Consider the following 26,922-nt stretch of genomic DNA (forward strand, 5'->3'; position numbering starts at 1 on the left):
TTTTCAGCACATATGAGAGCTCACTACAATATGGCTGTGGCTTGGCACACTCCCATGCTTCTTTCAGGACATCCATTGGGCCTCTCACTGGATGGCCATAAAGTAGCTGAAATGGTGAAAACCCAGTTGAGGATTGAGGAACTTCCCTGTATGCAAACAACAGGAATGGGAGCCACTGGTCCCAGTCTGACCCAGACTCGTTAACAAACTTCTTCAGCATGGATTTCAGCGTCTTGTTAAATCGTTCAACTAGGCCATCTGTTTGTGGATGGTATGGACTGGTCCGCACGCCTTTTATTCCAAGTAAATTGTAAACCTCTTTCAGCATATTTGATGTGAAGTTGGTCCCTTGGTCTGTGATTATCTCCTTTGGGATGCCAACTCTGGAGAACAACTGAATGAGGCAATTCACAATCTGTCGAGTTTTGATCTTCTTCAGGGGAAAGGCCTCTGGGTATCTTGTGGCATAATCGCAGACAACAAGAATATATCTGTGACCTCCACTACTCCTTTCTAATGGACCCACAATATCCATAGCAATGCGAGAGAAGGGCGTTTCTATGATGGGCATTGCAATGAGAGGAGCCCTATCTCCCTTCCTGCCTGGTGCGGTTAGCTGACACTGTGGACATGACTGACAGTATTTTACTGTGTCAACATACTGCTGTGGCCAGTAAAAATAAGGTAGCATTCTCAAGAATGTTTTTGACTGTCCTAAATGTCCTGCCCACGGGACAGAGTGGCTCATATTAAGGATAGTTGTTCTCAAACTCTGGGGAATGACCAACTGATCTCCCATTTGACTTCGGCGATACAGCCTGTCTTCCTTAATCACAAACACCTCTTTAATTTTATCAGTCAACTGAGTTGCCTCTGGCACACATTTTGAAAACACAGTTGCAAGTGTGGGGTCATCTCTTTGCAGCTTAGCTATGTCACATGGAATTGTGAAAATGTCACTGTCAAATGGTTCAACCATCTTCTCATTTATTTTTGTTCCTCGTACTCTCTCCTGTCGTCTTTGTCTTCTACTTTTCCTTTCCTTTGGCTCTTTGTGTTTTTGGGCATCTGGGACTTCCATTGCAAATGGCAACTCCTCCCATTCTTCTGTAAGGCGGCTCTGATCCTGTCTGCTTTTGGATCTTGTAACTACAAGCAAGTTGTTACTGGTACAGTCAACTCTGGCCTCACATGACGTTTTGGCTATTAGCTCAGGAAGAAGTGGAAAATCGCAGCCCAATACAACTTGATAGGGGAGATGCTCTAGCACACCAACAGACAATTTATATCGTTGGCCCTCGACCTGAATTGTTACTTCAGCGATAGGATATTCAACTTTGTCACCATGAATACAAAAAACATTAATTGTTCCTCCAGTGAATATCACATCTTTTGGCAAACTGTCCTGTCTGACCAGAGTACGATCACTACCCGAGTCCAGGAGGGCTACACAGGGTTTGTCACCAATTATCACACCAACAGTTAACTCTTCACTGTGGTCATCACAAACACTTTCCTCTTTTACCCCATCAATTGCCGGCTGGGGAGAAAAACACATATAGTTTTTGCTTGTGGGAGTCTTCGGACATTCATTCTTAAAATGGCCTTTCTGACCACATGAGTGACATGCTAAAAAGGCTTTATTTCTGGTCTCAAATTTTGCCGTGTGTGTAGGGTGGGCATTCTGACGGCTATTTCGTCCTCTACCGTCATTAGTTGCAATAGTCTTACTTGGTGGGGTGGGAGGGCGGGGCTTGACTGGGTGATAGTCTCTGCGTCGTGCAGCGAGAAAAGCTTCAGCCAGCTCCGCTGCTTCTTTTGAGCTCTTTGGGTCCCTCTCCTTGATCCAAGTGCGGAGCTCAGGATTCAGGACTTTGAGGAACTGCTCCAGTACGATGATGTCCCCAATTTCTTCCTTCGTTTTCGTCTTGGGTGCCATCCACTTGTCATACAAGTCTTTTAGGCGGGCCTGCAGCTCTTTTGGAGTCTCTTCTTCACCTGGCACACTGGACCGGAATCTCCTTCTGTAAGTCTCTGCACAGATTTCAAATTTCTGCAACACAGCAGACTTCACTTTTCCATAGTCCAACGTGTCATCGATATCCATAGCCACATATGCTGAACGAGCTTTACCAGTCAATAGTGGGGCCAAATGTAGAGCCCACTCTTCCTGAGGCCACTGGCAGGCATGAGCAATTCTCTCAAAGGTGATCAAATAATGTTCAATATCCTCACCTTCACTGTAGGGTTGCATCTTGGGCCTTTCCCAACCTGAGAACCTTGCCGGACTGCTGGGTTGGCCTCCAGTAGATGACTGCCGTGGTTCAACCTCATTGCTGTCGTGCGTTGCATGGCTGTGAGACTCTGTCCTCCGTTGTTGACTCTCAAAGCGGTCCTGTTGAACTTGTTGTTCAAGCTTGGAGAATTGATGCTGGATTCGTTGCCACCGGTCCTCCTGCCGTCTGCTGTCCTCCTCCGCCTTGGCATCGCGATCCAACTGTTGTCGCAACAAGCATCGCAGAAGACTGGACAGCTCTGCAACACTTTCTTGGCCTTGGAGTTCACCGCTTGCTGCTCCCTGCTGGTCAAGGACGTCTTCAGACATGTTGTCTTGTGGAGTAGCTTGTAACCTTCTTCCTCTCCCTCTGGTTGGCATGTCTTCACTGCCCCCTACAGGCTTGGCATCCCACCGCTGCCACCAAATGTGGCAATCCAGGCCAGAGTAGGTGTAGGAGGCAGACGCTGGAGACACTTTGCTTGCTTCACCAAAGAAATTTATTGACAAGCTGCTCGAGGATGCAAAAAAATAGCCCAAAAATAAAAGAAAACCATGGATTGCCAAGAAACTCAACAGTTAACTCAGCGTAACTGAAAAGACTGAAATAACAGAAATTGCTCTTACACACTTGTGCACACCTCTGCACGCTGCAGCCTCCCCCTCTGGCCTGCACGCTGCTCTCTTTAAGCGTTTGTACATGGACTGTACCTCTCAACAGGTAAATCCCCAATACCACTAACAACCATAACTCCTTTTTACTTGAAGAATCAAAGTGCACTGCTCAGCATACTTTGACCACAATCTGCCGCATCACGCTCAACCTCGCTCCATCACTCCATCATAGATATTAAAACAAAACAAAACACTTCACTACCTTGGCCTCCCCCACAGTTGAATCTTTCTATGATGTCACTAATGACATCACCAAGGTGATAAAACCAGGAAGTGAGCCGCCACGTCCTCCTTTTACCTGAAGGCCTCGTGGTGAGTAACACAACCAACATGCTTAACCAATAATTCCTAAATAACTGACATTTAATTGAACCAATAAACGTGCTTTAACATAACCAAACTCCTTGTGTTGAATTTTTGATACACCAGAAGATGCAACTCAAACATGACCCGGGATAGTTTGAACGCATGATCCAGGTTAACGATGGAATTGAATCAACTAAACAAGCATACAACAATAACTTTAACTGAGACAAATGGGTGACTCTCAGCCACTTTGTCACAGATATATATATATATATATATATATATATATATATATATATATATAAGCAAATATATATAAATAATATATATTTAGTTATATTTTTTTGTCTGTCTGATCCGATCGGATTGGCGATTTATTTATTTATTTTTGGGTTCTACATTTATGTAGATCCCAAAAATATATATACCAAGCGTCCAGCGTGTCTTCGCTTCTGTTACTGAAGCATATACGAAAATGACAGAACTAAAAAAAAAAGAAAAAATCCTGAACTCACACGCATTTCTCACAATGTACCACTAGATGGCACTATTTGTCAAAACAAAACTCCTTGGGGCCCAGGTCAAGCAGTGCATGTATGACATATTTGGGTTTAGACACTAAAGTTACATAAAAGGGATACTACTCAATTCAATTTCTTATACTTTATCTTAATTTCATTAGGCGAAATAAATTATTATTTTAACAATACGACTGAAAATAAAATCTCACGCTTGCTAAATATAATAAATAATAATAATAATATAATAAAATAAATATTCAGTAGATGGCGCTCTCAGTTCATTCATGGATTGACAGTCAAGTATTGCGTTACTGAACTTCCATTTGAAGTTCAGATCCATCTGGGTGGGGGTAGGTCTGTATATACAGCATGTGTGTGTGTGTTTACTACTTTATGGAGACCAATTATTGACTAAACACTGTCCGCATGAGGTTAAACCTCACGTTGAGGATGAAGACTTCAAAATAACTGGGTTATTACAATTAGGTTTAAGTTTGGCTCAGAGTCATGGTTAAGGTTTGTCATTTGTTTTGGGTGGTTAGGTTTAGGGTGAAATGCTGGGAAAAGCATTATGGCAATGAGAAACCTCCCAATGTCCAAAGTGTGCGTGTATTTCTTTTGTTACCTTTACACCCTGGTGCTAAACCTTAAATACATATTTAACAGTTGTAAATACTCTACACATAGCTCACTTAAATGTAACTTACAGCCCCTTTGACTGACATTCATCACAGCATTTATTTCCATGTGGTCAAGTAGTATTTATCATTCCAAGTGGAGAGTGTGAAATGAAGTCAGACACAGCGTGAGGATATGTGTTATGATAGAATAATAATCTTAGTGAGAGTTCTGTTGCCTCCTCATTCCTGCTCTCAAAAGAGTCACTGGCAGGGATTTCAGTTATTATTTATTCTAAGTGGGCCAATAAGATTTTCTGGACTGAACTCAAAACAAATGTTCCAAACCGACCATCCATCTTGCTGGGAGCAGGCAATGAGTTATGACTTCACACTTATCAATCGGCCCTCTGTTCCTCACAGGCTCTGAGAGATCATGCCTGAAGACTTCTCTGAACGCTCCGACTTATGTGTGCAGTGTGACTCACTGGCCTTTTCCTCTGTAGGCTGGGAAACCACCAGCGTGAAAACAACTGACATCCAAATACACCACTTCATTTTTCATGGGTAGGCCAACGAGTGCAAAAGCATTTCAGCTGTGTGCTGTCAACTTTGCACGTAACAAACCCACTGGCGTTTCCTCACTTCACTTAAATCAGCTAGGAGACTGTCCAGACCACCAACAACCAACGTTTGGAAGTTTCCCTGCCACTGCCTTTCTTGTATTTTTCCCTTTGGCCGTCGTCGCAAACTCAGATTGCCTTTCTTATTCCATTTTAGAATTCTTCAGTTTTTTTTTTTTGCAGCAGCAGCAGCACCAGTAGACTTTGCAAACTTGTTCCCGCACAAATGCAATGCAGAATTCAAATAATAATCCAACATTAATGTGATTGTGGTCATTGGTGATGGGCAGGTGAGGCTTCATGAAACAGTATCTTAGTTTTCACAGTTCACTAGATGGCACTCTCTGCTATAAAATTTTTGGCTTTGACCTACTATAGGAAATTTTTCAACCAAGAATGCCACCTTCTGACCTTTAATATAATACTATTATAATACTATAATACTAATATACTGTATTAATGAAGCCTCACCGGCCCATCACTAGTCAGGGTGTCTGATAACGTTGCTGCCACCTGGTGACCAATTGAGGTCACCGTTATTATCAGCGATACTTGAAACATCATAACACAAATTATTTATTTATTTTTATTTAAAAATATGGATTAAAAAATCTTGGGCAACAACAGGATATTAAGGGGCTAGTGAGGCTTCATGAAACAATATCCTCATTTTCAGAGCTCTCTAGATCAGGGGTTCTTAGCCTTTTTGAACAAATGCGCCTGGGGCCCACACAAGGAATAGAACTGATTCATTACTCTTGATTTCATTTGTGTTCAATAACCATATTTAATCTACCTGCACATAAACCAACCAAACCTTGTTAAATGACATGATTGTCATCGAAAAATCCAACCAGCAGCAGAACCATGTGCATGTCATGTTCAACAAATTTAGTAAAAAAGAAAAAAAAACTGTTTGAAAATTGAAATTGAAAAAACTGTATGCCATGAATAAAAAATTGAATAAAATAAATGAACATTCCAACATTAACGTGATTGTGGTCATTGGTGATGGGCAGGTGAGGCTTCATGAAACAGTGTCTTAGTTTTCACAGTTCACTAGATGGCACTCTCTGCTATAAAATTTTTGGCTTTGACCTACTATCGGAAATTTTTCAACCAAGAGTGCCACCTTCTGATCTTTAAAATGAATATACTGTATCAATGAAGCCTCACTGGCCCATCACTAGTCAGCGCCAGGCTGTCTGATAATGTTGCTGCCGCCTGGTGACCAATTGAGGTCACCGTTATTATCAGCGATACTTGAAACATCACAACAGAAATTATTTATTTATTTTTATTTAAAATATGGGTTCAAAAAATCTTGGGCAACAACAGGATATTAAGGGGCTAGTGAGGCTTCATGAAACAATATCCTCATTTTCAGAGCTCTCTAGATCAGGGGTTCTTAGCCTTTTTGAACAAATGCGCCTGGGGCCCACACAAGGAATAGAACTGATTCATTACTCTTGATTTCATTTGTGTTCAATAACCATATTTTATCCACCGGCACATAAACCGTCCAAACCTTGTTAAATGACATGATTGTCATCGAAAAGTCCAACCAGCAGCAGAACCAGGTGCAAGTCATGTTCAACAAATTTAGAAAAAAAAGAAAAAAAAAATATTATTATTTTTTCCAAATACCCAAAACATCTTTTTGTGGCCCTCTATGAGGCGGACACGGCACGGGCCTATGGTTAAGAAGCAATGCTCAAGATGTCAGCTCTCAGCTTTCACATTTCATTGAAAGCTTACATCAGTTCTGAAAGCGAGGGCGCCACCTTCTGAGCTCTGAAAATGTTGACAATGTTTCATGAAGCCTCACTAGCCCATCACTGGCACTCAACACTCTACATTGATATTCATGCCAGAGACCGCGACACCCCCCCGAAGGCAACTCATGATCAGGAAGCGAAACTGTCTTGTGAGACTGTTGAATTATCCTAAAAAGTAGACTTCTGAAGATAACCCAGAAAAAGAATGCCTCAGGTGTGTGGAGAACTGCTCATGAGGAACAGTCTAAATAGTAAGGATCCGTCCTGAAGAGTCCTGCATTTGAATGAGCAGCCCATAAATGAGCCCCTGCTGGCTGGGTCATTAGCTAGAGGGATAAACTTCCTCTGCGTTCAGGGCCTTCTTTTACTGGTGCTGGAGTTGGAAAAACGACTCAGACAACGTCAAATCTCAATTACTGTAGGTTTCTTTTTATGCGGAAAATCTGATGCGTCTTGCTAGTTCTCCTCCATCCAAAACCTGATAGCTGTTAATGTAACCACTAGGGTCAGAGTAAACAATGTGGTGATGGCGTGGTTGATTCAGTTTTAAAACACTTTAAAGTTGTTCAATGGCATTCAGGAAGGAAAGAAGAAATGAGGCAACAGAGACCTACATGATTTCCCAATAAGTGGATGTTCAAACTATGGATTTTTAAGCTATTTGGGGGAAAAAAACATAATAGCTTGTATAATAAAATACATGAAGAAATCATGTTCCATCTTTGCTACACTCATACAAGTGAGAGGTAATACAGTCGCCCTTTACTAGTACAGCTTGAAATAAAGTCATGAAAACGTTTTTTTCTCACTCATCAGTCATTGAAACTCAGCAATAAAACTGTGACAAAAAAAGGGAGCAATAGAAAAAGTATATTTGAATAAGCAATTGATGTTTGCAGTCAAGGATGAAATCATTCAGCACAAATACATGCTCCACGTTCAGATCTCACTGCTAAAAACGCTGTGAGGCCAGCTGAGGGGAGGAGCTCAGTCAAACTATCGCTGCCAAATTTTTAACTGCACATTTTTTATTTGTCCCCACTGCAACGTCGGTCTAGCTTTTACAGTGCCAGCAGGGTTTGTTTATCATTAAAACAGCTCCACAGCATGGCAACCAAAATAGTAGTCTGCATTTTCAGCTTCATCTGCAACTGCTGGAAACCACAGAGAGAAAGCTGAGATGCTTCAGCAGTGAGAGAAGTCGATAAACTGCATGTTGTTTAAACGGCATAATTTTATACACATATATAAAACACTGTTGCGCTACAAAACCTTTGCATTAGAAGGCATTCATAAGCCACCGCGAGACACTCATACGCATCCTTCCAAGTTGAACTCTACAAAGGTCAGACTACAGCTACATTTTGCTTCTAGCTCACATAATGGTCAATATGTGTTCCGGAGTTGAGGCTAATACCATGACTAAAACAACAACAAAAAGGAAGGATAAAAGGATAAAGACTGTGTGACATCGTGCCTGCTTGTCTGCATGTTTGCTCTCCATGTCGAGCGTATTTGTCATCACAAGTCATGTTTGTGTAGAATACACACAAATGGAAACCGCAGAAAGTACAGAATTATTATTATTATTGTTACATTCTTCGGCAATAAATATGCATATTGTTAACAGTTGAGAAAACAAAAGAATGTAGATACTGCAAAAAAAGAAAAAAAAAGTTTAAATGTTTGTAAGCAATGGAAAAAAAATTAACAATTAATTTGTATTTTTACGGGCTTAGTTACCATATTAAATATCAGTACTGATGTGTCACATTCAATATTCACATTTTGAATATTCTGATGGTGAGAAAACTGAGTCAGACCACATCCTTCTATAAAAACAACCAAAATAAAAAAGCCAACCGCATCTAGTGACGGAACCATTAGTGCACCTATTTCATCTCACTGCTCCACTCATGTCAAGTCCACAAGCAAGCCATGATAAAACAACAGGTTCCCACCACATATTTTCCCGTTATTGATGCTCTCACCTCATAGTGAAAGTCCCAGAATCCAGAGCAACTGTTGAAACCTCTACAACATTTAGAATTTAAGAGGTAGCACTTTAATTGAAACATTTAATTCAACATCTTGTCCTATCTTAGACCTGTGTGGGTATTCAGGAGACCTCAGAATGTGTTGCAAAGACACTTTGAAGTCCTGTTAGTATGTGGCAGGACAAAGAGATCAATAAACTGAAATTAATTCATCTTTATCAATTTCAACTTGCTTGTTAGATCGCTGGCATTAGCTTTCATTTGTCATCACCTGCATGCCCCGAAGGATCACTTTTACTCAAAACACACACCAATATAAAGTAGTGCTTGACACCCATTATGCTGTGTTATCACTTTTCATGTTGGCTTTGTCAAACAAAGGCAGACTTCAAGACGGGGTCATTCAAGGCAAGTCGTTTTCCATGGAGCTTCTCGTAACCATTGTGCATCCATATGATATTCCTGGATCGGCTTTTGAGAGGCAGGTTTGATGGCAATGTGGTTCTGTTTGCGTCATCTTGAAACAACTTCAACAGTTCATGATAAAATGCTGATTGTGATGCCGATTAAGAAGTTCTGCTTTCTTTCCATTCACATTTAAAATAGATTAGAACGCTGGTGCGTGAGAATAGAGGCAGATTGAGAAGAATTCTCCAGCGAGAGTTGAGCAATGAGAGACAGTTGGAGGCTTCCACCTGTAGCTATAAGGATTATAACAGTTCTCACATGGGGCTTTGTGTTCCAACATTTCAAGCTGTATTGAGAAAGGATGTCAAATGGCTCGGGCTCCAGTAACACAAGGGGCCAAAATTTGGACCACAATATGAGCTGAAAAAGTTCTGTCACCAAGAAATAACTGCCACAGTATTATGATTTAAAAAAAAAGACATCTATGTGCCAACATTTTTTTTCTTAATCTTACATTCCCTTTCCAATCTATCATCAAATATTTGTCAAAGACTGTAGTCCATGAGACACAAAAGACAAGCATTAGTGGGGATCACTATTTAGGGAGCACTTTAAAAAGCTATTATGTATGTTTTGAAGGCATTTGTGGGCCACCCCATATGCCTTGGGGGGCCAGGTTTGGCCCGTAGGCCTGGGGTTTGACACATGTGCAGTTGAGCGAATCTAGAAAGATTTTCTCTCTGCTCTGGCTGAGGAGCAGCTCATGAGTCTGAAGTCAGACCTAGAAGAGGTCTCGAGGAACAGCCGGTGAGGGATGGAAATCATTTAGTTCTCGTTCGGTTTTGTTGCATTATTTTCCAGCTCAGTTTGCCATCTTGTCTGTTTGGCTTCTAATACCCTCAGTCAAACACAGTCGTGCAGAAAACACGTCAGCAGCATGATCACTGAGGACCCATTTAGTATGCTGATTGAGTAATTACACCCCCATTGGGAGCTGAGAGGAACTGCTTAGAAGTTAACTGCAGTTAAACTGACAAGCATGTTCTTTGGTCTGTGGGAGGAAGCCGGTAACCCAGAGGAAAACCGTGGTGGGGGAAACTGAGTCATAGCTGTGAAGCACCGCATTGATTTTCTGCTGTCTTTTTAGCCCTTATATTATACTTATTAATTTCTTCCTGATGACTGAAACATACTGTTTTCTGACTCTTCCAACTTTGTGGATTTGTTAATATAATTTTGGTATATGAATTTCAGCTAATATGTGAGTCAAATGAGTCACGCACCATGAGGGACTTACCCCGGGTGAAATCGGAAGTAACAGAGGTGGTTAAAAGCAATGACCTTTTTCAGTCTAAACCCACTACTGCGATTGCTTCCGCAGATTTTTGCGGATTTTAACAAAGGGAACTCACACAGGAGCCTGATGCCTGATGCTGGATTCAGCTGGTGTTGCCAAACTGCTGTGCTGTTCCATAAATTCATACCGCGCTAATGACATCATGTTAAGCCCCCCTGACCACACAAGAGCAAATAAATCGAAATCTTGACGCTCACATGGCGCATTTAACAGCTCGACGTCGGTCTTTATGGGGCCGTGGATGACAGTGTAATGGAGCTCCCTCAAAAACTGCCCTTTCACACAAAGTCCTTCCCTTGCCAGAGGGCAGCAGTTCTGCTCATTGTCAAGAATCTGTCTGTTTTGAAAAGGAGAGAAGAACACATGCAGCAAAACATCACATGACCAGGATGTTTCATCAACCACTGCCCTCAACTGTTTTGCCGCTTTTAAAAATCCATCTGAGGAATTGAAATAAACTGTTTGGACTCAATAATCACATGCTAATGATGCAAATTTGTTTTTACTTTCCAGTTAAGCGTGCGAACACAATGAAAGCAAAAGTGTTTTCTGTGCTTCTCATTCTTCATAGTCCGCCCTGTTTCAGTCAGTGAACTCTTCACATTGCAAGTTCAGCCCCTAACGTGTTAAGCAAACACACGCAGACATTTGTTAAAAAGGAAACGTCACAAGTGACAGACAGTGAGACAGCTTTCTGTGACAATCTGTTAGAGCTGTCGCGAGGCAACCAAACACACCTCAACAAGCGTGTGTGCATATGAGACTCACTGACAGCACTGAAATAATAGAAGTGTGTGTGAAACGGAGTGTCAGTGAATAGAAAGCGCTTACATAGTCGGTGTGTGTGTCTGTGCGTGAGAAAAAGAGAGCAAGATAGAAAGACAGATAATCCACACAGATAAGACAAGATTTTTTTTCCGTCTCACAGTTGAGTAATTTTATCACCACATGAAAGTGGAGGGAAGATGAAGTACCAAATATTGGATTTGAAAATATATTTCTTGAACCCACGCAGCAAGCTATAAACATATAAAGTGAAAACAGATGCTAGGCAAAGCTACATTTGACTGGAAAACTAAATTAAAATATGATTTTGGCATTATGAAATGATTCACACTGATATCAGTCCCATCTTCTTGAGAAAATGGTTGCAAATGTTCTGTCACAGAAATGTTGGATTTGACTGGGGTCACGACTCTGAAACGTAAAATAAAACACTATACCACTAAAATAAAACAGAATGAGTAACCTGCTATCTGATCAGTTGAAAGAAAAAAAAAGAATGAAACAAAATGAAACATCTGCACTTCTGTTGCCTGTAGTTGTGAGAAGGCTTTCAATTATTCTTTAATTTTCAAGAAAAAAAAAAAGAAAATAAAATAGGTTTTCATGACTTCTTCCCAAATGTATTTTGATATATGACAGGGCACTTATTTGAGTTCTTCTGAAAAACCTTCCACGACCTTCACCGCTGTGCTCATGACCCCCGACTGTGGCCCCTCCCACTTTGACCCAAAGCGTCAGATAAGCGGTGTTTGTAAAATCCCCAACTGTCAGAGTTTTGGATACAATTTCATGAGGATACATTTGCTTGATCAATGTATTTGATTTTGAAAAACCACACAACTAGTCATTTAGCATGCCATTTTGAATCAGCACATGCTAAAATGCATTAATGCCAGACACAAAGCAGCAACCTTGCGTTTTGCAGCGTTGTGCTCCAACCACTGTGCAAGCTATAATGTCAATATCTATGCTCTTCAGTCATATCTCCATCAGTTGCCTTACAGCAATAGGTGTGGCCATCACATTATGTCACCACAGACACTTTATTTATTTCAGTGATTCAGTTGTATATTGTTATTCTAAAAAAAATAGTTAAGTAATAAAAATGAATAGCGAGGTCTTGATGTCTCCAAACAACTTGAATAATAATATAATTATAATAATAATAAAAAGAAGATTTCCATATCACTTTATGAACACCCTTCACAACTCAACACCGTTCATGATTAAATAAGAGTGCACATAAAATAAAAAGTCTCTCAATGTAGATGGACCAGTGAGACGTTTGGACAAAGCCTGTACTGTTAACCTCCCATTGAAAGTGCATTGCTCGAGAGCTGCATTACCCAGATATCATGACCAAACGAATTCAAAAAGCAAGCGTTTAACTTTGTTATTCACTTTACAAATATGATGATTCAAGTTGCAGGCATAAATCAGTTAAACAAGAGGAGTAAATTTACTGTACCAAAGTCTCTCTTTGTTTGAAAATATGGTTAAATTGTTCACTATAAAGGTGGTGGAATGCAATGTCTACGATTCACAAAAAAGCAAGCAGCAGAAGCCTTTCTTTGAAGAATCAAACATTACCGTGAGGTTGTTGTGAGACAGACAATAAGCCCGGTGTTGATAGAAAGAGAGCGGTGGCTGTCACACAGGAATGTACCACGACCAAATAACAGGCACATATAGTGTATTAAACTCGTGGGAACAGTTGCACAATGCAAACCACCAACCACATGCCGAATTCTGTCGAACACCAGCTGCTGTGTCCTTTTCTTTAATCAACCTAATTCCAGTTTGTTGCTGAATATAGAGCCTTCTATCAGTGCTTGGACCATGTGACCACCCTGCAATCCAACACTGTCAGCGTGACCAGCAAACATTAAGCAAATAATTGACATGGAAGCACTAGTACACTCGTTTTTTTTTTTTATCCTGTGCTTAGAGTATACAGGAAAAAGAGGACATACGGTCACCGCACCAAAATTTAGGAACTGGGAGAGCCTTTCTGAGCAACTGAAAATGTGCTTCCCTCCTTCCCATCACAATGACTGCAACCCTGTTTGCACAATGATGGAAACAATATTTTCATGTCCTGCTCTCTATAATGTCAATAACTGATGAATAAATGTGTTTCTTTTTTTCTTTTTTTGCCTTCCCAGAACATGGAACATTGTGGGTAAATACCGCATTTTGAATATTCATTGATGCAAATGTACTAACCACATTTAGCCCCACTGAAAGACACAAATCATTGCAAGCGCTCCCAACTTTGTTGGGTAGCCATGTGTAGCTGGAAAGAGAACGACCTGATGTAGTTTCAACTAACATTCCAGTTGTGGGCCGAAACTCAATTACAAAGGGACAACACAATTCTTTTCTATTAGGCATGCAGTCCGATCACACACAGCGCTAGGCCCTCAACAAAGCAAAATACCCTTCCTCGTATTTTTGGAACGGCGTGATAGCCACAGTAGTCTGGTCCTTGAACTCACACGACTCAGTTTTCATGGAAGATTCGTAGGTTATCATAGTAGGTGATCTGTAGTCTCCTAAGCCAGTCAATGTTGTTCTTTGACCCTGACAGCGGCTTTGAAGCCAGAACTGCGTATCTCAACACATTTTTAGAAACCTTGTGTACTGCTGTACATAGGCTTATAACTGGAGGACAATATCACATTGTACTTATTGCCTCCATCCAAGCAGTGATGGCACATGCGACTTCCCAAGTTGCCAAGCCTTTCGCAATATTCTTTAGCAGCCCTAAAGCAATGTCCATGTTTGTTTTCCAAATAGTCCGCTTCAATGCCGGCGTCTTAAAGTGACGACTCTTTCAAAAGACTCACGAAACACGGCTAATATTTAATCATCCGTTCCTCGCCTCCTCAGTATTTCCAGAAAATTTCATGGTAATCCTATCAGCACTGAAAGACAGACAACTCTGGCAAAAACATCACCTCTTTGGCTGTGTTCAACAGCTAAAATAAACAATGAATATTTTAAACTGCACCAAAGTGTCTGGCCAGCATTCGTCAGCTGAGTAGCAGTAGGAAAGAGACTGTGCTCAAAGTGGGTGGTTTTGTTCCTCTGTGATCTCAACGCGCTGTCTGACGGGAATGGTTCAAACGTTTGGTGTCTCCGGTCAGAAGGGTTAGCTGCAGTCATTGTCCTTGAAAGGTACAGGTCACTGAGTGATGGTAAAGGGCAGCCAGTCCCCACGGGAAGTGCATTTATTTATTGGCCATCTTCATATGTGAACCGACGGATTATATTGATGCCTGCAGACAGTTGTACATTGAGTATGTTTACATGACATTTTGCATTTTTCATGTGACTATAAATCTTTAATAAGTTGCCTCTTCTCTAAGTTCAGACTCCACTCCTGCTCACCACTGCCTCTCAGGTAATAAAAAGTGAAGTGAAAGTGTTGCACATCAGAAGTGGAATGGTTCACTCCTGGCCACTGTCCGGACTTACTTTGTTAACACTGACTGTGGAGCATAAACCAAATTACACTGAGCACTTCTGAGGGTTACATTATTGGAGCATAAAGAGGTGATTTCGTTCGCAGGTCAAACACTCAGTGGCCATTTATATTGTAAACACAGAGTCTGCAGCTTTAAGTTGGAATTTCCTTCTTGAGCAGCTCTCTTATTAATATTTTCCTATGCAGGACTGCCAAAACAACTTGGAAAATATTTTGTAAGAGCTACTAAGCAGCTGGAACACAGTTAGATTTGGGAACTCATACTGGTGGTTCTCTTGCTTTCTGGAGATTCTAGGGAGCTTTTGTTGAGCAGACAAAAGGGCAAACTGAAGGGATTACAACACACGCTAGACAGTGTCTAGAGATCAGTTTACATCATACGCTGAGACCAAAACTGATGTAGTCATTTAGTTTCTTGGAACGAGCCGCTGCTTGCCTGCCTTGCGAGAAGCCAGATGGCAGTTCGGGCATTTCGCCAGTCTTACCTGGGTGTCTTCCTGTGGTGGGTTTCCCGGCAGATCCAGCGGAGGAGGCGGGGCAAGACCACCGGAACAGATAGAGACATTACATCTCCATTCTGGGGAGGGCAGAGCTTCATTATGACTTTGTCAGAACCCACTGTTGAATGAAAGAAAAGTGTTGTTACAAAAATATGTGTTCAGCTGCAGTCATCAGGGATCGGGGTTATTGAGGAGTCATATCTCAGGAAAAAATCCTAAAATCCTAGTTTCTGTGTGAAATGTCCATCCAATCCACTCTAGTTCACTTAATAACAGGAAAGAAAAGGAAACAGTCAAGGGAGATCTCATGACACGTGGTTCACTCAGCAGATATATTAGCTACAGCAGGCCAAATACAAAGCAATTTCATTTGTAATTGGGATAACTTCTTACAGCTGTGGTCACTTCCTCTGCTTCCTGTCAATCGTCATGTATTTTTAAAGTGCGCTTGAGTGAAACATCCTAAGCTAGGTAACTTTAAAACTGTTACGAAGGTCTGACGAGTCTCTTGGGGGTTAGCGGTCACCACTAACCCAGCCTTTACCATCCAATGGTGTGTTGCAGTTGGTATTTGCGCCTACTGTACTGACTGGGAATTGACCAGAACCCAAACATCCAGCAAGTTTGCATCTGTATAATACACAGATGTCATTTATAGAAAATTCCAAACTTTGCAGTGCAAAGAAGCGGGATAGGTCATTGCTTTGTAAAGAGAGCAGTAATAAAGTGGTGCGCAAATACGGGTCATTTTCCAAACCCGGGGGATGTTCAATCTGCTGACTCTCCGCACAGTGTTGTCTGTTTAAAATGTCAGTGAGGTGAGGTCAAAAGGCAACAATATTTGATCAGGTGCAAGTGTCAAGCCTTCTCATGACTACACTGGACATAACCTGCAGCAACTTGCTGAAGATTTATATAGTTTAGTTAGTTATAGTTTCTTCTGTCTAAAAATGTAGGTTTTTGCTTTACACACTTTATTTCAGGTGCCCATTTTCATTTTGTTCCAAAATCAAAACACATTTAGATTTAATATTCACCTAGAATTTGGTGGACAATCTTATTGCAGTGGCTTTTTTTCTTTTTTTGTAGACAGTAGTCTGCTCTAAATATTTGTTGCCATGCAGAAAAGAAGTATCCTTCATAGTCTAAAGTAAGTTGTGTGTTGCTTATCGTCAGACAGTCTTACCTTATACAGGCTACGACAATGGAGGGCTGTAACTGCAAGACTGGAAAACACTTCCTCACCATCACTTGAACAGGTGTAGTGCTCTGTTGAAAAAAAAAAAGCTGTCTTTGTGCAAAACTTTTCACATACATGAAAAAGAAGAAGTTTCAATCAAGGGTTTTATCAGGCGCACACAGTTTTATTTATTGTAGGAGGACCCTGGTTATTTATACGTGAGTTTCAATAGAATAAATTCTTGCAAAACAAAGAAAGAAGAAGTGCGCACTTTTTAGTCTTGTCTCAGAATAGGTCAACAAAGTACATTGTTACTGCATTGACAAAAAACAGAGTTATAGCAAACCAGCAGAGTGTTGAACTGTCAGCCTTATTGTGCGTGAGGATCCACAACACTGTCTCTGTTTTATGTTCAATTTCTGTTACATGAAGTCGATGAGCATTCACGGATTCCATGACGATGTTTTTCAAAAGGGGTAATGATACATCCTCACTGCGGTAACATGAGATTAACAAAAAGGTAGAGCACGTTGTTGTGAAATGTAAGTTTAATTAAGATAGTCGAACAAAAGCCACTAGGACAAAAGCCTGAACAACAAATTTTCGGATGAGTCACAGGACTCATGACAAATGTCATGGGTGTTTTGTGGGGACATTTCATTGACTTTCATGCTTTCCCCAGCCGCTCATCCTAAACCTATGGTTAACCTTAACCAGGACCTAGACCAAACTGAAACCCAATTATAATGACCCAGTTATTTTGAAGTTTTAATCCTCAAACTGAGGCTACAGGCCCACACAAAGAGGCGTGTTTCCAGGAATTGGTGTAACTATACAGGCACACACACACAGGCTATAACACAAGGTAAATTAAAGATTATTAATGTTTGTTTTTTTTTGTTTTTTTTAATGTCTCACCATACTGGTCATTTTGCTAACCAAAGAAACATGCATTCCCTGATTCATATTATATTAGATCAGATTAGATTGTCTTCATATAGCCGTGTCTATGTGATTAGATTTAGAGTTAGACTTCATCGCCCACAATCCATGGTTCAGCCACCAGCACCAATTGCAGACAATGTGCGCAATATTTTTCTATCCAACAAAGGCCGTATTAATAAATTCCGTATTAAATAATCCATTATGTTAAAAATAATATTTTTTTTTTCAAAGAAACAAGACAAGCGTGTGAATTATCTGAGGTCTTAAAGCCTTGTACGAGTGTTAACATGCTTTAGGCTACGTATTGCCAAATATGGGTCAGACATTCTGTGTCAACAAGTCAAAGTTATTGCTCATAGGCTTATTTGCAGCTTTTAAATTCATTTAACTCTGATTGAGATTACATATACCGGGACGTGAGCCAACCGTTGCTCCATCCTGTGGCAATAATTTACTTTTAATTCGCCTTGAACTGCTTTTGGAAGAGAACAAACTCCCTTTATGTCCATCCATACATTTGGCAGGACTATTGATGAGGACTCAAGGAAATAAAACCACATGTGTGAAGCACTTTGAATGAGTTATTATGGAGAAATATGCGGCAAGATTTTCACATGCTTTCAATAATCCTACGTTTCAGTGGTTAGTTGTTTTTGTCTACTCCTCTACAGTACATCAAATTGTACTCAAACTTCATCGGGCACGGGTATTATTTACTTAAGTATTGTAAACATGATATTTGATTGAAAAAAATGGGCAACTAAAAAAGACCAAGGTCGTTTTTCAATGTAATTAGATGTAGGAGACTTCGTGTTAAGAGTGTTGCCTAAAAATAAGATGGACATGGTTTAAGATGGCAGAGAAATTCAATAAAGGCTTTAAAGTGTCGCAGATTTACTGAGACATTTCTTCTGTCGTGCTGTCAGAGTTAATCCAAAAAAGATTTACTACTCAAGTCAACAGTTGTTTCCAAAATAGAACCGGCTTCAAAAAGCACAGAAATCTCCAGTCCACCTTAAAAACTCTCTGCCTCTGTACATATACACATTTCCTGAAAACGCCCCGCGCAGGTAAAAAAAAAAAGGAAAAGTTAGTGTGTGAGTAATAACAATAACTCGGCGGCGCTGTTTATCCCAAGAAGTGGGTTGAACACTGGCCGAACTTTTCTAACTTTCTGTCTTCTCCGCCTCCTTCTCGAACCGACCAGCTGCAGTCGAGCTCCGGTCTCAACTTCTCGCCGCAGAACCAACCAAGGTCACCGACTGCACCGCCCGCTGGGTCTGTCAATGCGGCCGCAACCCTGCCTGGACCCCGGCGCCGCTCTTGCTAGTATGGTTGCGAGACTCGTTGGATTGAAACTGAAATAATCCTCCGAGCAACTCGGTCTATTTGAACAAGTTTGTGCTCCTGAAGTGAAGCGGCACCATGTTGAGTAACTCGGGGACTTACGCCAACAAGAAGAGGAAGAAGCCTGTCCTGAAGCAGTGAGTCGAACTTAAAAGCAAACGCTTTCTTTACTTGTCATTTGCGTTTTTAAAATTGCCGTTGTAAAGTTGCACAGCGCGCGCGCGAGAGAGAGAGAGAGTCAAGCATAACTTCTCGGTGGTTTTAATAACGCTATCACGCGCACGTAGCCGCCGTAAATAGCGTAATAAATGTTGGTATTTACAGTTTAATCCGCGTTTGGCGACTTTCTGCCGTGCGACAGAACTCCTGAGCGCTGTGACCCACTTTCTGTAACTCTATACCTGTGGAAAGGGGGCGAGCGAGCTGCAACAGTAACGTGTGCTTGTGTTGTCTCCGCTCCTCCGGGTCCACCTTAAGAATGTTCTGGTTCGGTTCTGGCAGGGAGATGTTGCCCTTGCGCATTAATCACAATCAACTTGGAGAGTCGGCTGCTGCTCTCACGCGATGCTCCGGGGAGGGCGGGGCGGGGGGCGCGCGGCGAGGGCCCACTGTTATTGTAATCTGATCCGGCATCGCGCTCACTCGGTCCCGCTGGCTGTACCGTCGCCCCCCCTTTATTTCTTCAGCTTGCTCTCCGGAGTCCAGAAGAGCAACACAGAAGTCAAAGCTTTAAGTGCTCGACTCTTTTAATGCAAATACAGTGATGTCACTGCACCTTTTCACTTGGGTCATATGCCTTAAAACATAAGTCATAACTGCCCCCCACACACAAACCAATAAGCTATAACTATACCTCTACATGTTAGGTTGGCGTTGTTGCTTTTATTATGAAAGTTAAAAAAAAAGTTCCTTTGCGGGTTTCTATGGAAAAAAGGCGCCGCCGCTATTGCCTCCTTCCTGGTTCGTCTCTCCTTCCCCTTTTCCCTTCTGTTTGTGCCCCCTATGTTTGGGACGACATACTTGTAGTTCAGTGTCAAGGAGGAACCGCCACGTCAGGATTCCAAGTTAGACACCAATTTATGGCAACCCCCTGGCCCTTTCCGTGCGGCGTGAGTGTGTAAGCTTTTGGCATCCTGGTTTCCTCCTGCAGTCCAAACGCCATACAGTGATCTTTGTCACTCAATGTCAAGCCAACAGGGAACAGTGACAGCACTGCACAACCTCGGAGAACCAGTTAGAAGTGAGAGGAAATGGTTTTGTGAGGTTTTATTTCCAGTCGAGATGTCGCAGCCTCCGCTCGCTTTTTAAGAAAGTGCCACCCACAATGTCGAGTTTGAGTTGTAAATTGGAACCCACTGAAATAACGGTGCTATGAGTCAAAACTGAAAAAATATTAACGTTGGAGTTGTGGGGCTTGCTATGATTCTGGGGCACTGCAGCTGGAGCCTAGGGTGATTCTGTGTCTTCATTTTCACCCTGAGGTTGTGAAGGTCGTCCCCATAAGATTTCCTGCCGCAGCCCAACATACAATCAGCTTTATCTGTGACCTCAGCGTGTGCAATGTTTAAAATAGTGTTATTTTACACCCATTTCCTCAAAATGTCACAACCACATGGGAATAGTGGTGACCCAGAACAGAAATTGCAATGTAATAAACATGTATAAACCTTGTTCAATTGCATTATTTTAGTATTTATCATATTTGGCCTACTCCAAAAGATTTTGAATGAACTGATTGATGATGTCAAGAGTTCACTCGCTTGCACCTTGAAGGGTTAACGTGATCTAAAAGGAGCTGCCATGGGGGTCATACAAGTTCAGGATGTGGTAAAATCGAGGTTGCAGCCCGCTGTACTTTTGATTCTTTGCTGCCTGCACTGGTTTGACTTCTTCCTTTATGCTGCACTATCTGGTGGTGGCTTGTGGTCTTGGTTCCTATGGCTGCACTACTATAAGGTTTCCTTTCGTTCCTGCCTTGTGTGTGCATGAGTAAGAGCGAGAGAGACAAAGAGTGTGCTTTTATTGCTTTCTGTTAGTGAAAAAAAGTGCCTTATACTTAAAATGGCGGCACAAATCTAACTTTATTTATGGAGAGAGTCCTCTTTATTTCCTGTCTGAAGTCACTTTGCTGTCATTTGACAAAGTCTGACCTCTTAATGTTGTCTTGCTAGTGGTCTGTTCATTCATCCTCATATCAAAGGTGGACTTTTCCACAGAGAGCCAGCAAAGCTTTGCTTTTTTTCCTTTGTAGTTTGATTTCAACCCTGTCGCACTCAACAAAGGACACTTATGAGGGTGACAACAGTAAAACAATGCCGTTAAATGTTGTTTAAGGCATGGAGGGTGTAGTTTCGGAATACAAAACCAATTCAAACTCAGTTCTTACTGGGACCTGTCAATTACTGATGTGTGATCCAGCCGGAGTTGGAAGACCGTACGTGGCAGATGCAAACATAACTGAAGGCTGACAAGGTCAATGAGCGGTGGTTGGGAAAAATGATAAAGAAATTCTACCGAACTGGTGAACCAAACCCATCTGTACTACTATTGCTACATCATCAGCCATCAGGTCATCAGCCACATTTATGCTCTCATATTCACAGGCTAAACAGTCATGCTAGGGTGAAATGGATACAGAGAGAGACCTCTCTGTGATAGCATATTAAATGTCAATTCTGTTTACTATTTTCATAGTTCACTATTCACTGACTAGCTTAACGTATAGTCAACTGCTTGGCATTTGAACCCCCTTATCAAGAAGCGATCCGACTGTGAAACAAGGAAGCAAAGGTGGGAGGGTTGCAACTTTAGTTCAGCAAGTTCCTGTCATTTTGTTATTTTGATGTTTCTTTTGGGATTTCCCCTTAAAAACACACCAAAAATCACCATCATCATGTCCACCTCCATGCGGTGTATCGAGTATAATAATTTATTCTGAAGGCATAGTGGCTTTTATTTTTTTCCGTGGCGGTGCGCCACTATATAGTTTACAAGTAGCGGAAACCCTCAGTGCTACATCTCACTTCAGTATTTGATGTGTCCATTGTGAGATGTTCCCATAGTTTCAATACTGTGCAGTCCCTCTCGGATTTCACACTTTTTAAAAATTGATTTGTTGCGACTAAAAATGCCTGATTTTGCATGGCAGATTTTGAAGAAGTATCTGTGAATTAGCTTGTAAAGGAAAATAGTAACTGCCACAAAATTAATAAATAATAATATAAGATATAAAAACTCGAATGTAGCCACCATCGTGATTTATCGTGCTGTTGTCAAAGTGATGTATGTAAGGGTCCATCATTTGTTTCAGTAATATACCAAATTCATTCAAATTGAAAAATGTGGCTTCTTGTGGCAAATATTCTTGTACAGTTATACTGCGATTAATGGAGATTTTTTAATTACAAATTCTCTAATTAACTAGATACATTTTTTTTTCATCGAATCCCACCCCTAGTTTTTTATTATGATGTTCCTTGACTATTTTCTTGGCTGTCAGTTTGTAGTGAGCGTTTGTTGTGTTACGGAGCTCCTTACTGGGGAAGAGGCTTATTGTTGTTTTGGTGAAGGTGGGGAAGATATGTGTGCGGGTGACTGGAGTTGTTTAGTGGCTCGCTAATACGGCACATTAAAAATAGTAACCAGCATTGTAGCATGTTACACAGGATCTGGATGTAGAGTGTCGAGAGATTTGGAGCTCGCGGTCAGCCATGTTTGTTTGCATTTGCCCCAAATAGTGTTCGTGTTACACGCTGAAATAAGAGCGACTAGACGATTCGTGAACCTGCTCTCGACTCATTTAGTAGTAGATTATAGTTCACCAGTTGGTAAATCCTAAGTTCTCAAGTAGAATACATTCACACTGAGAGCTTTATTTTGCAATGAAAACTGTCATGCATTTTTTAAATACAAGTAAAGCAATAAAAATACTGATGCTTTCCTTCTGATTACAATATTGATCGAAACAGTACAACACAGATTATTTTCCTTCTTCTTTTTGAATGTGTGTAGTTTCGATGCATAGAGGATACAAGCGAGCTGAACAAGCTTTGTTGGAACGTATGTTTGACCATAGTTTCTGTCATTGGACTAAGTCACCTCAGTGACTAACAAGTTATTGTTTTCTGTCCCAATGGCATTTGGTTTTTACCCGTGACTCACCCAGATGTAGGACTCTATTGCTCCACTACTTTTCGTTGAGTGAGTGAGTTTGCTTGTTCTGTCTTTATTTACATGTCAGTGAATGAAGTGGGCTTCCCAGGGGTATTTCCGATGTGAGTGCCGCTGCTTAAGCGTTTTTGGTACCACTTGCATATCTAGAGAGATGTACATGTACTTAGAATTTTTTTTTCTTTTCTCGCTTGGGTTTCCTTATGAAGCAGTGTTGTTAAAGCATGTTGAACTTCTTTTTTGAAAGTTGACTGTAGACACAAACAAATTCATAGTGAGTTACGTATTCTTTTTTTGTGATGGACATTAGGCAGATAAAATATACCCAAATTTACTTCTGCGGTCACTTCAGTGATTTTAATACATTCCTCAATGCTGAATTAATGTTTGACATTGTACTGATGACATTGATAAATTGCCCATAATGAGTGTGCTTTTTAGTTTTGCCTGCCAGTAGTATGTAAGCAATTATTAGTTTTGAAGTCTTTTTTTTATCAAGGGAAGGCAGAAATTAAGCCTCTAGCTATTGAAGAAATTCAGTTTCATTAGAAGTACGAAAGGAGGAAGTGAAAGAATTCCGTGAATACGTCTTGTGGTGTGGAGAAGTATGTCCATTTCAGGGAGAGTGTATAGCGTATAGGCAGCTCCCAGTGTAAATCCCAAAATAAAAAGGTCACTGTGTGCAGACGTCTGTGTGTCTAAAGATGGGGTACTGTTCTACCAGGGCTGAAGTTTCCTGGATGGCCAGCTGGGCTCAGCTGCACAAAGGCACTATTGAGCCTGACTGTAAAAAGCTGTGGTCACTGCACATGGGCATTCCAATTCTCATCCAATTTTTCTGTTATATTAGGCCAATGGAGTCTCTGTATTTGGTTACTTTGCATTGAGTTGCATTGTTGAAAACGGACTGTAGGTATTCACTGGGACACCATTCTGAAAATTCCCAGTTGGTTCTTATTCTCTTGCTTTGCCATTAGAATGCAGTACATGAATAATTACTGGAACTCTGGGTGTCTTTTTTTTATGCAAGATTACGCAAAAATATTTCTCTGTAAGATTCTCAGAAGTCAAACATGACGCAAAGGAAGATGGATTCAACAAATAGAGAATGGCATTGGCAGTAAAATAGGAAATCAAGTGACAACAAATAGTGAATTAGAACTTGGAAGAAAAATAGTATTTCTACACAAAAAAGTAACAAAATCAAAAGAAATGCTAATGACAATGAGTTCTCCAAATAATACAACAAAAAAAGTATTTAAAACATGAGTAAACAGTAGAACTCTTAAACCAGTTCCATGTATGTAGTATAAATATAGCACACATATTTTACATTTCCTTGTACTAAATGGATCCTGGGCAAAATGAAACACACATGCAGATGCACTGACAAGAGTCGAGGCAAAATTCCAAACCACACCCTGTGGATGGCTACACACTTGTTCTTTGTTCTTTGCTTCATTTTTAAAGGTAAGTCTTTGCAGTTCAGAGACGTTTACAGACAACTCGTCAGTGGACCTTTGTCAGTCGCTAATGATAATACTGATAGGACTGATACTATTTGTGTATTTGTTTCAAGTCAGAGAAAATGTTTTGTAAAGTAAATATTTGAAAACTTTACACCGATGGCTTTAATCATCAGTAAAAAAGAGATAGTTTTAGTTTTACAGAGTTATTTAAACATGAAAACCCAGTGTGTAAATCAACCACTTTTAAACCCTCATTTTGGTCTCAAGCTCCCTGCATGCTGTACAGCCACTGACTGGCAGTTGCTCCATAGTTTTTGTCTGGAGACTTGCCTTGAGCAGGTACACGACCAGGCCAGCAATGACACAAGTGACTGGTCCGCTTCCTGACTACCCTCTATAGTCATTGTATAAACATCCCTGATTTTTTTGCCAACTAGACACTAAAAACTGGAAGCTATTCCTTACGCCCAACTCATTAGAGGAGCCTTTTTTAACTTTCTACACACAAGCACAGCCTTTCTGCTGCTATGAATTAAGACACTTTTCATGTGGTGTGAGATATGTTTTAATTCTCATTAATAACTCAAAAAAATAGTGAATAATATCCTTCAATCTTAAAAATAATGAGATGTTTTTGGCAACATGCTGCCATATCTTAATAATGTGCCGTACTGTTGCTAAGTTTTTGGCTCTTGTTCATCATTTGAAATTAGACCACTCAACATTTATTTGTCACCCAAGCCACAAAAAAAAATGTTTAACTCTGTTTAACTTAAACTACAGTTTAGCACTGTCTCCGAGCATTTGCGTTGCTTGTGTAATTAAGTACAAGATCTTGGTTCAAGATCAGAACTGTTGAGTCAGCTACTTCAAATATTTACAATTGTTGAACTATATTTTATTTTATTTATCCTTTTTTTATATGATATTTTTTGTTCATCTTCTTTTTATTCTTATTAGTAGTCCACTAGTTTCTAGTGTTGTAATTCAGTCAGGCTTCACCAGGACATCTCCTTTGCATCTCTACGCAGCAGATGTTAAATGATGTAGTACACGTGCCAAGCCTGTAGGTGGCATTATTATGCTCTACCAACGAATGAGGGGGACGCTTGAGTGTTTTGCTACGTCAACAAAACAACCCAAATGGTAATACAGCCCGCCAGACTTCAAACAAATCAGAGTTTGAACTAAAATTTAGAGATTTTTTTGCTTCTGATTTCGAACAAAGCCAGGAAAAACAGCACGTGCAGACCGACCAGCTTGTACGTTAAAACGTAATACAGAGACAAAGATGCGAACTGGGTTGAACTGTAGGAGTCACGCTTCACTAAAAATAACTGGAAAGACCCCTACACTGGTCGGGGGGAGACAGTCAGAGTGTAGCGGATTTAAATTTCAGCAAAGGCCTGTACTATGCCCAACTGAACCCTGTGTAGAAAACCCAATCCATGACTGAGACCAGACTGAACACAGAAACATTCGTGTAAATCTGTCATATTGAAAAACAAATTCATCTCTCTCTTGTTTTTCAAAAGGGTTTGTAAGTGATGAGTCATCGTGACTCCAATCTTGGAAAAATGAGAGTCAAAATGTTTACAAAGTGATAAAATGTTCAAGAACTCAGGAAAACAATGTTGAAGAGCACGCAGAGCCGGGAAATGAAGCACATTATTGCATTAAAGCGTGCTTGACACGTAATGATAATAATCCTTGCTCCTGTGAGAAAAGACTTTGGATATAGTTTTTCTTTAATCCCACTCTTTTTTCTTTCTTGAGTTAGTGCAGCAGTCTGTTGCTGACATTCCTGCCATCTTTTCCTGGCTGAGATGGGTGTGATGCTGTTGGTTGCCTTTGAAGAACCGATCCTCCTCAATTTTGTCAGCTGTGTTCGGATGTAACCCAGAATCCTACTGGACGAAAAGCAAGACTGTTTTTGATTTGTCTACTTTTAAATTAAAACATGAAGTCATGAAAACAATCTTGTCTCATAAATCAAATTAGGACTGAGGTGAGAAACCGATGTAAGCACGATCACCGCTTCAGTGTTAGAAACAAAAGGCTGTTTGCTAGGATGGCTTTAAAAAGATGGTAAAAAGTCACAGAAGAGTTGATTCTCAAGAGGGTTTTATGTAAAGCGGCAACATTAAAACTGAGCCAGAGGGCAGCATTTTTTTGGTATTTCCATGAGCTTTTATAAGCACAGTACGAAAGTCTGAAACACTTCAGCAGAGCATCTGAAGGCAACCAAACAAATTGCAACATATTAGGCATGATTAAGTACAGCTGTAGTGACAAAGCGTTTCTTCATATTTAGTTGTATTCGCGTTTCTTTTATTGTTTACTACTGCACGAATGCTTAATTACCACTTTGCACGCCTTGCAATTAGTTAAACAATACCAGGCTCTTTCCCAAAATACCACAGTGCTCCCTGTTCCTTCCTCTCAAAATCATGAACTCTACAGCTGTGCCTTCTGAAA

The 26,922-nt window shown here is 40.7% G+C and overlaps 2 protein-coding genes across 2 annotated transcripts in view; one reads left to right on the forward strand and one right to left on the reverse strand.

The window, feature by feature from the left end:
• Positions 1-1,529: 1,529 nt before the first annotated feature.
• Positions 1,530-2,631, reverse strand: LOC128766297 (uncharacterized). Its single transcript, XM_053877818.1, has 2 exons — positions 1,732-2,631; positions 1,530-1,540 (listed from the first exon to the last, which is right to left on the reverse strand). Exons 1-2 carry the CDS (start codon positions 2,603-2,605, stop codon positions 1,530-1,532), a joined length of 885 nt encoding a protein of 294 aa, XP_053733793.1. The 5' UTR covers positions 2,606-2,631.
• Positions 2,632-18,561: 15,930 nt separating this feature from the next.
• Positions 18,562-26,922, forward strand: part of LOC128765651 (aryl hydrocarbon receptor-like) — a 42,543-nt gene continuing 34,182 nt past the window's right edge. Inside the window, exon 1 of the mRNA XM_053876558.1 lies at positions 18,562-18,942. Coding sequence (XP_053732533.1) covers positions 18,884-18,942 — 59 coding nt within the window. The 5' untranslated portion in view covers positions 18,562-18,883. The remainder of the gene's footprint in view (positions 18,943-26,922) is intronic.

The sequence above is a fragment of the Synchiropus splendidus genome, chromosome 10 (assembly GCF_027744825.2).
Source record: "Synchiropus splendidus isolate RoL2022-P1 chromosome 10, RoL_Sspl_1.0, whole genome shotgun sequence".
Taxonomy (NCBI): Eukaryota; Metazoa; Chordata; class Actinopteri; order Syngnathiformes; family Callionymidae; genus Synchiropus; species Synchiropus splendidus.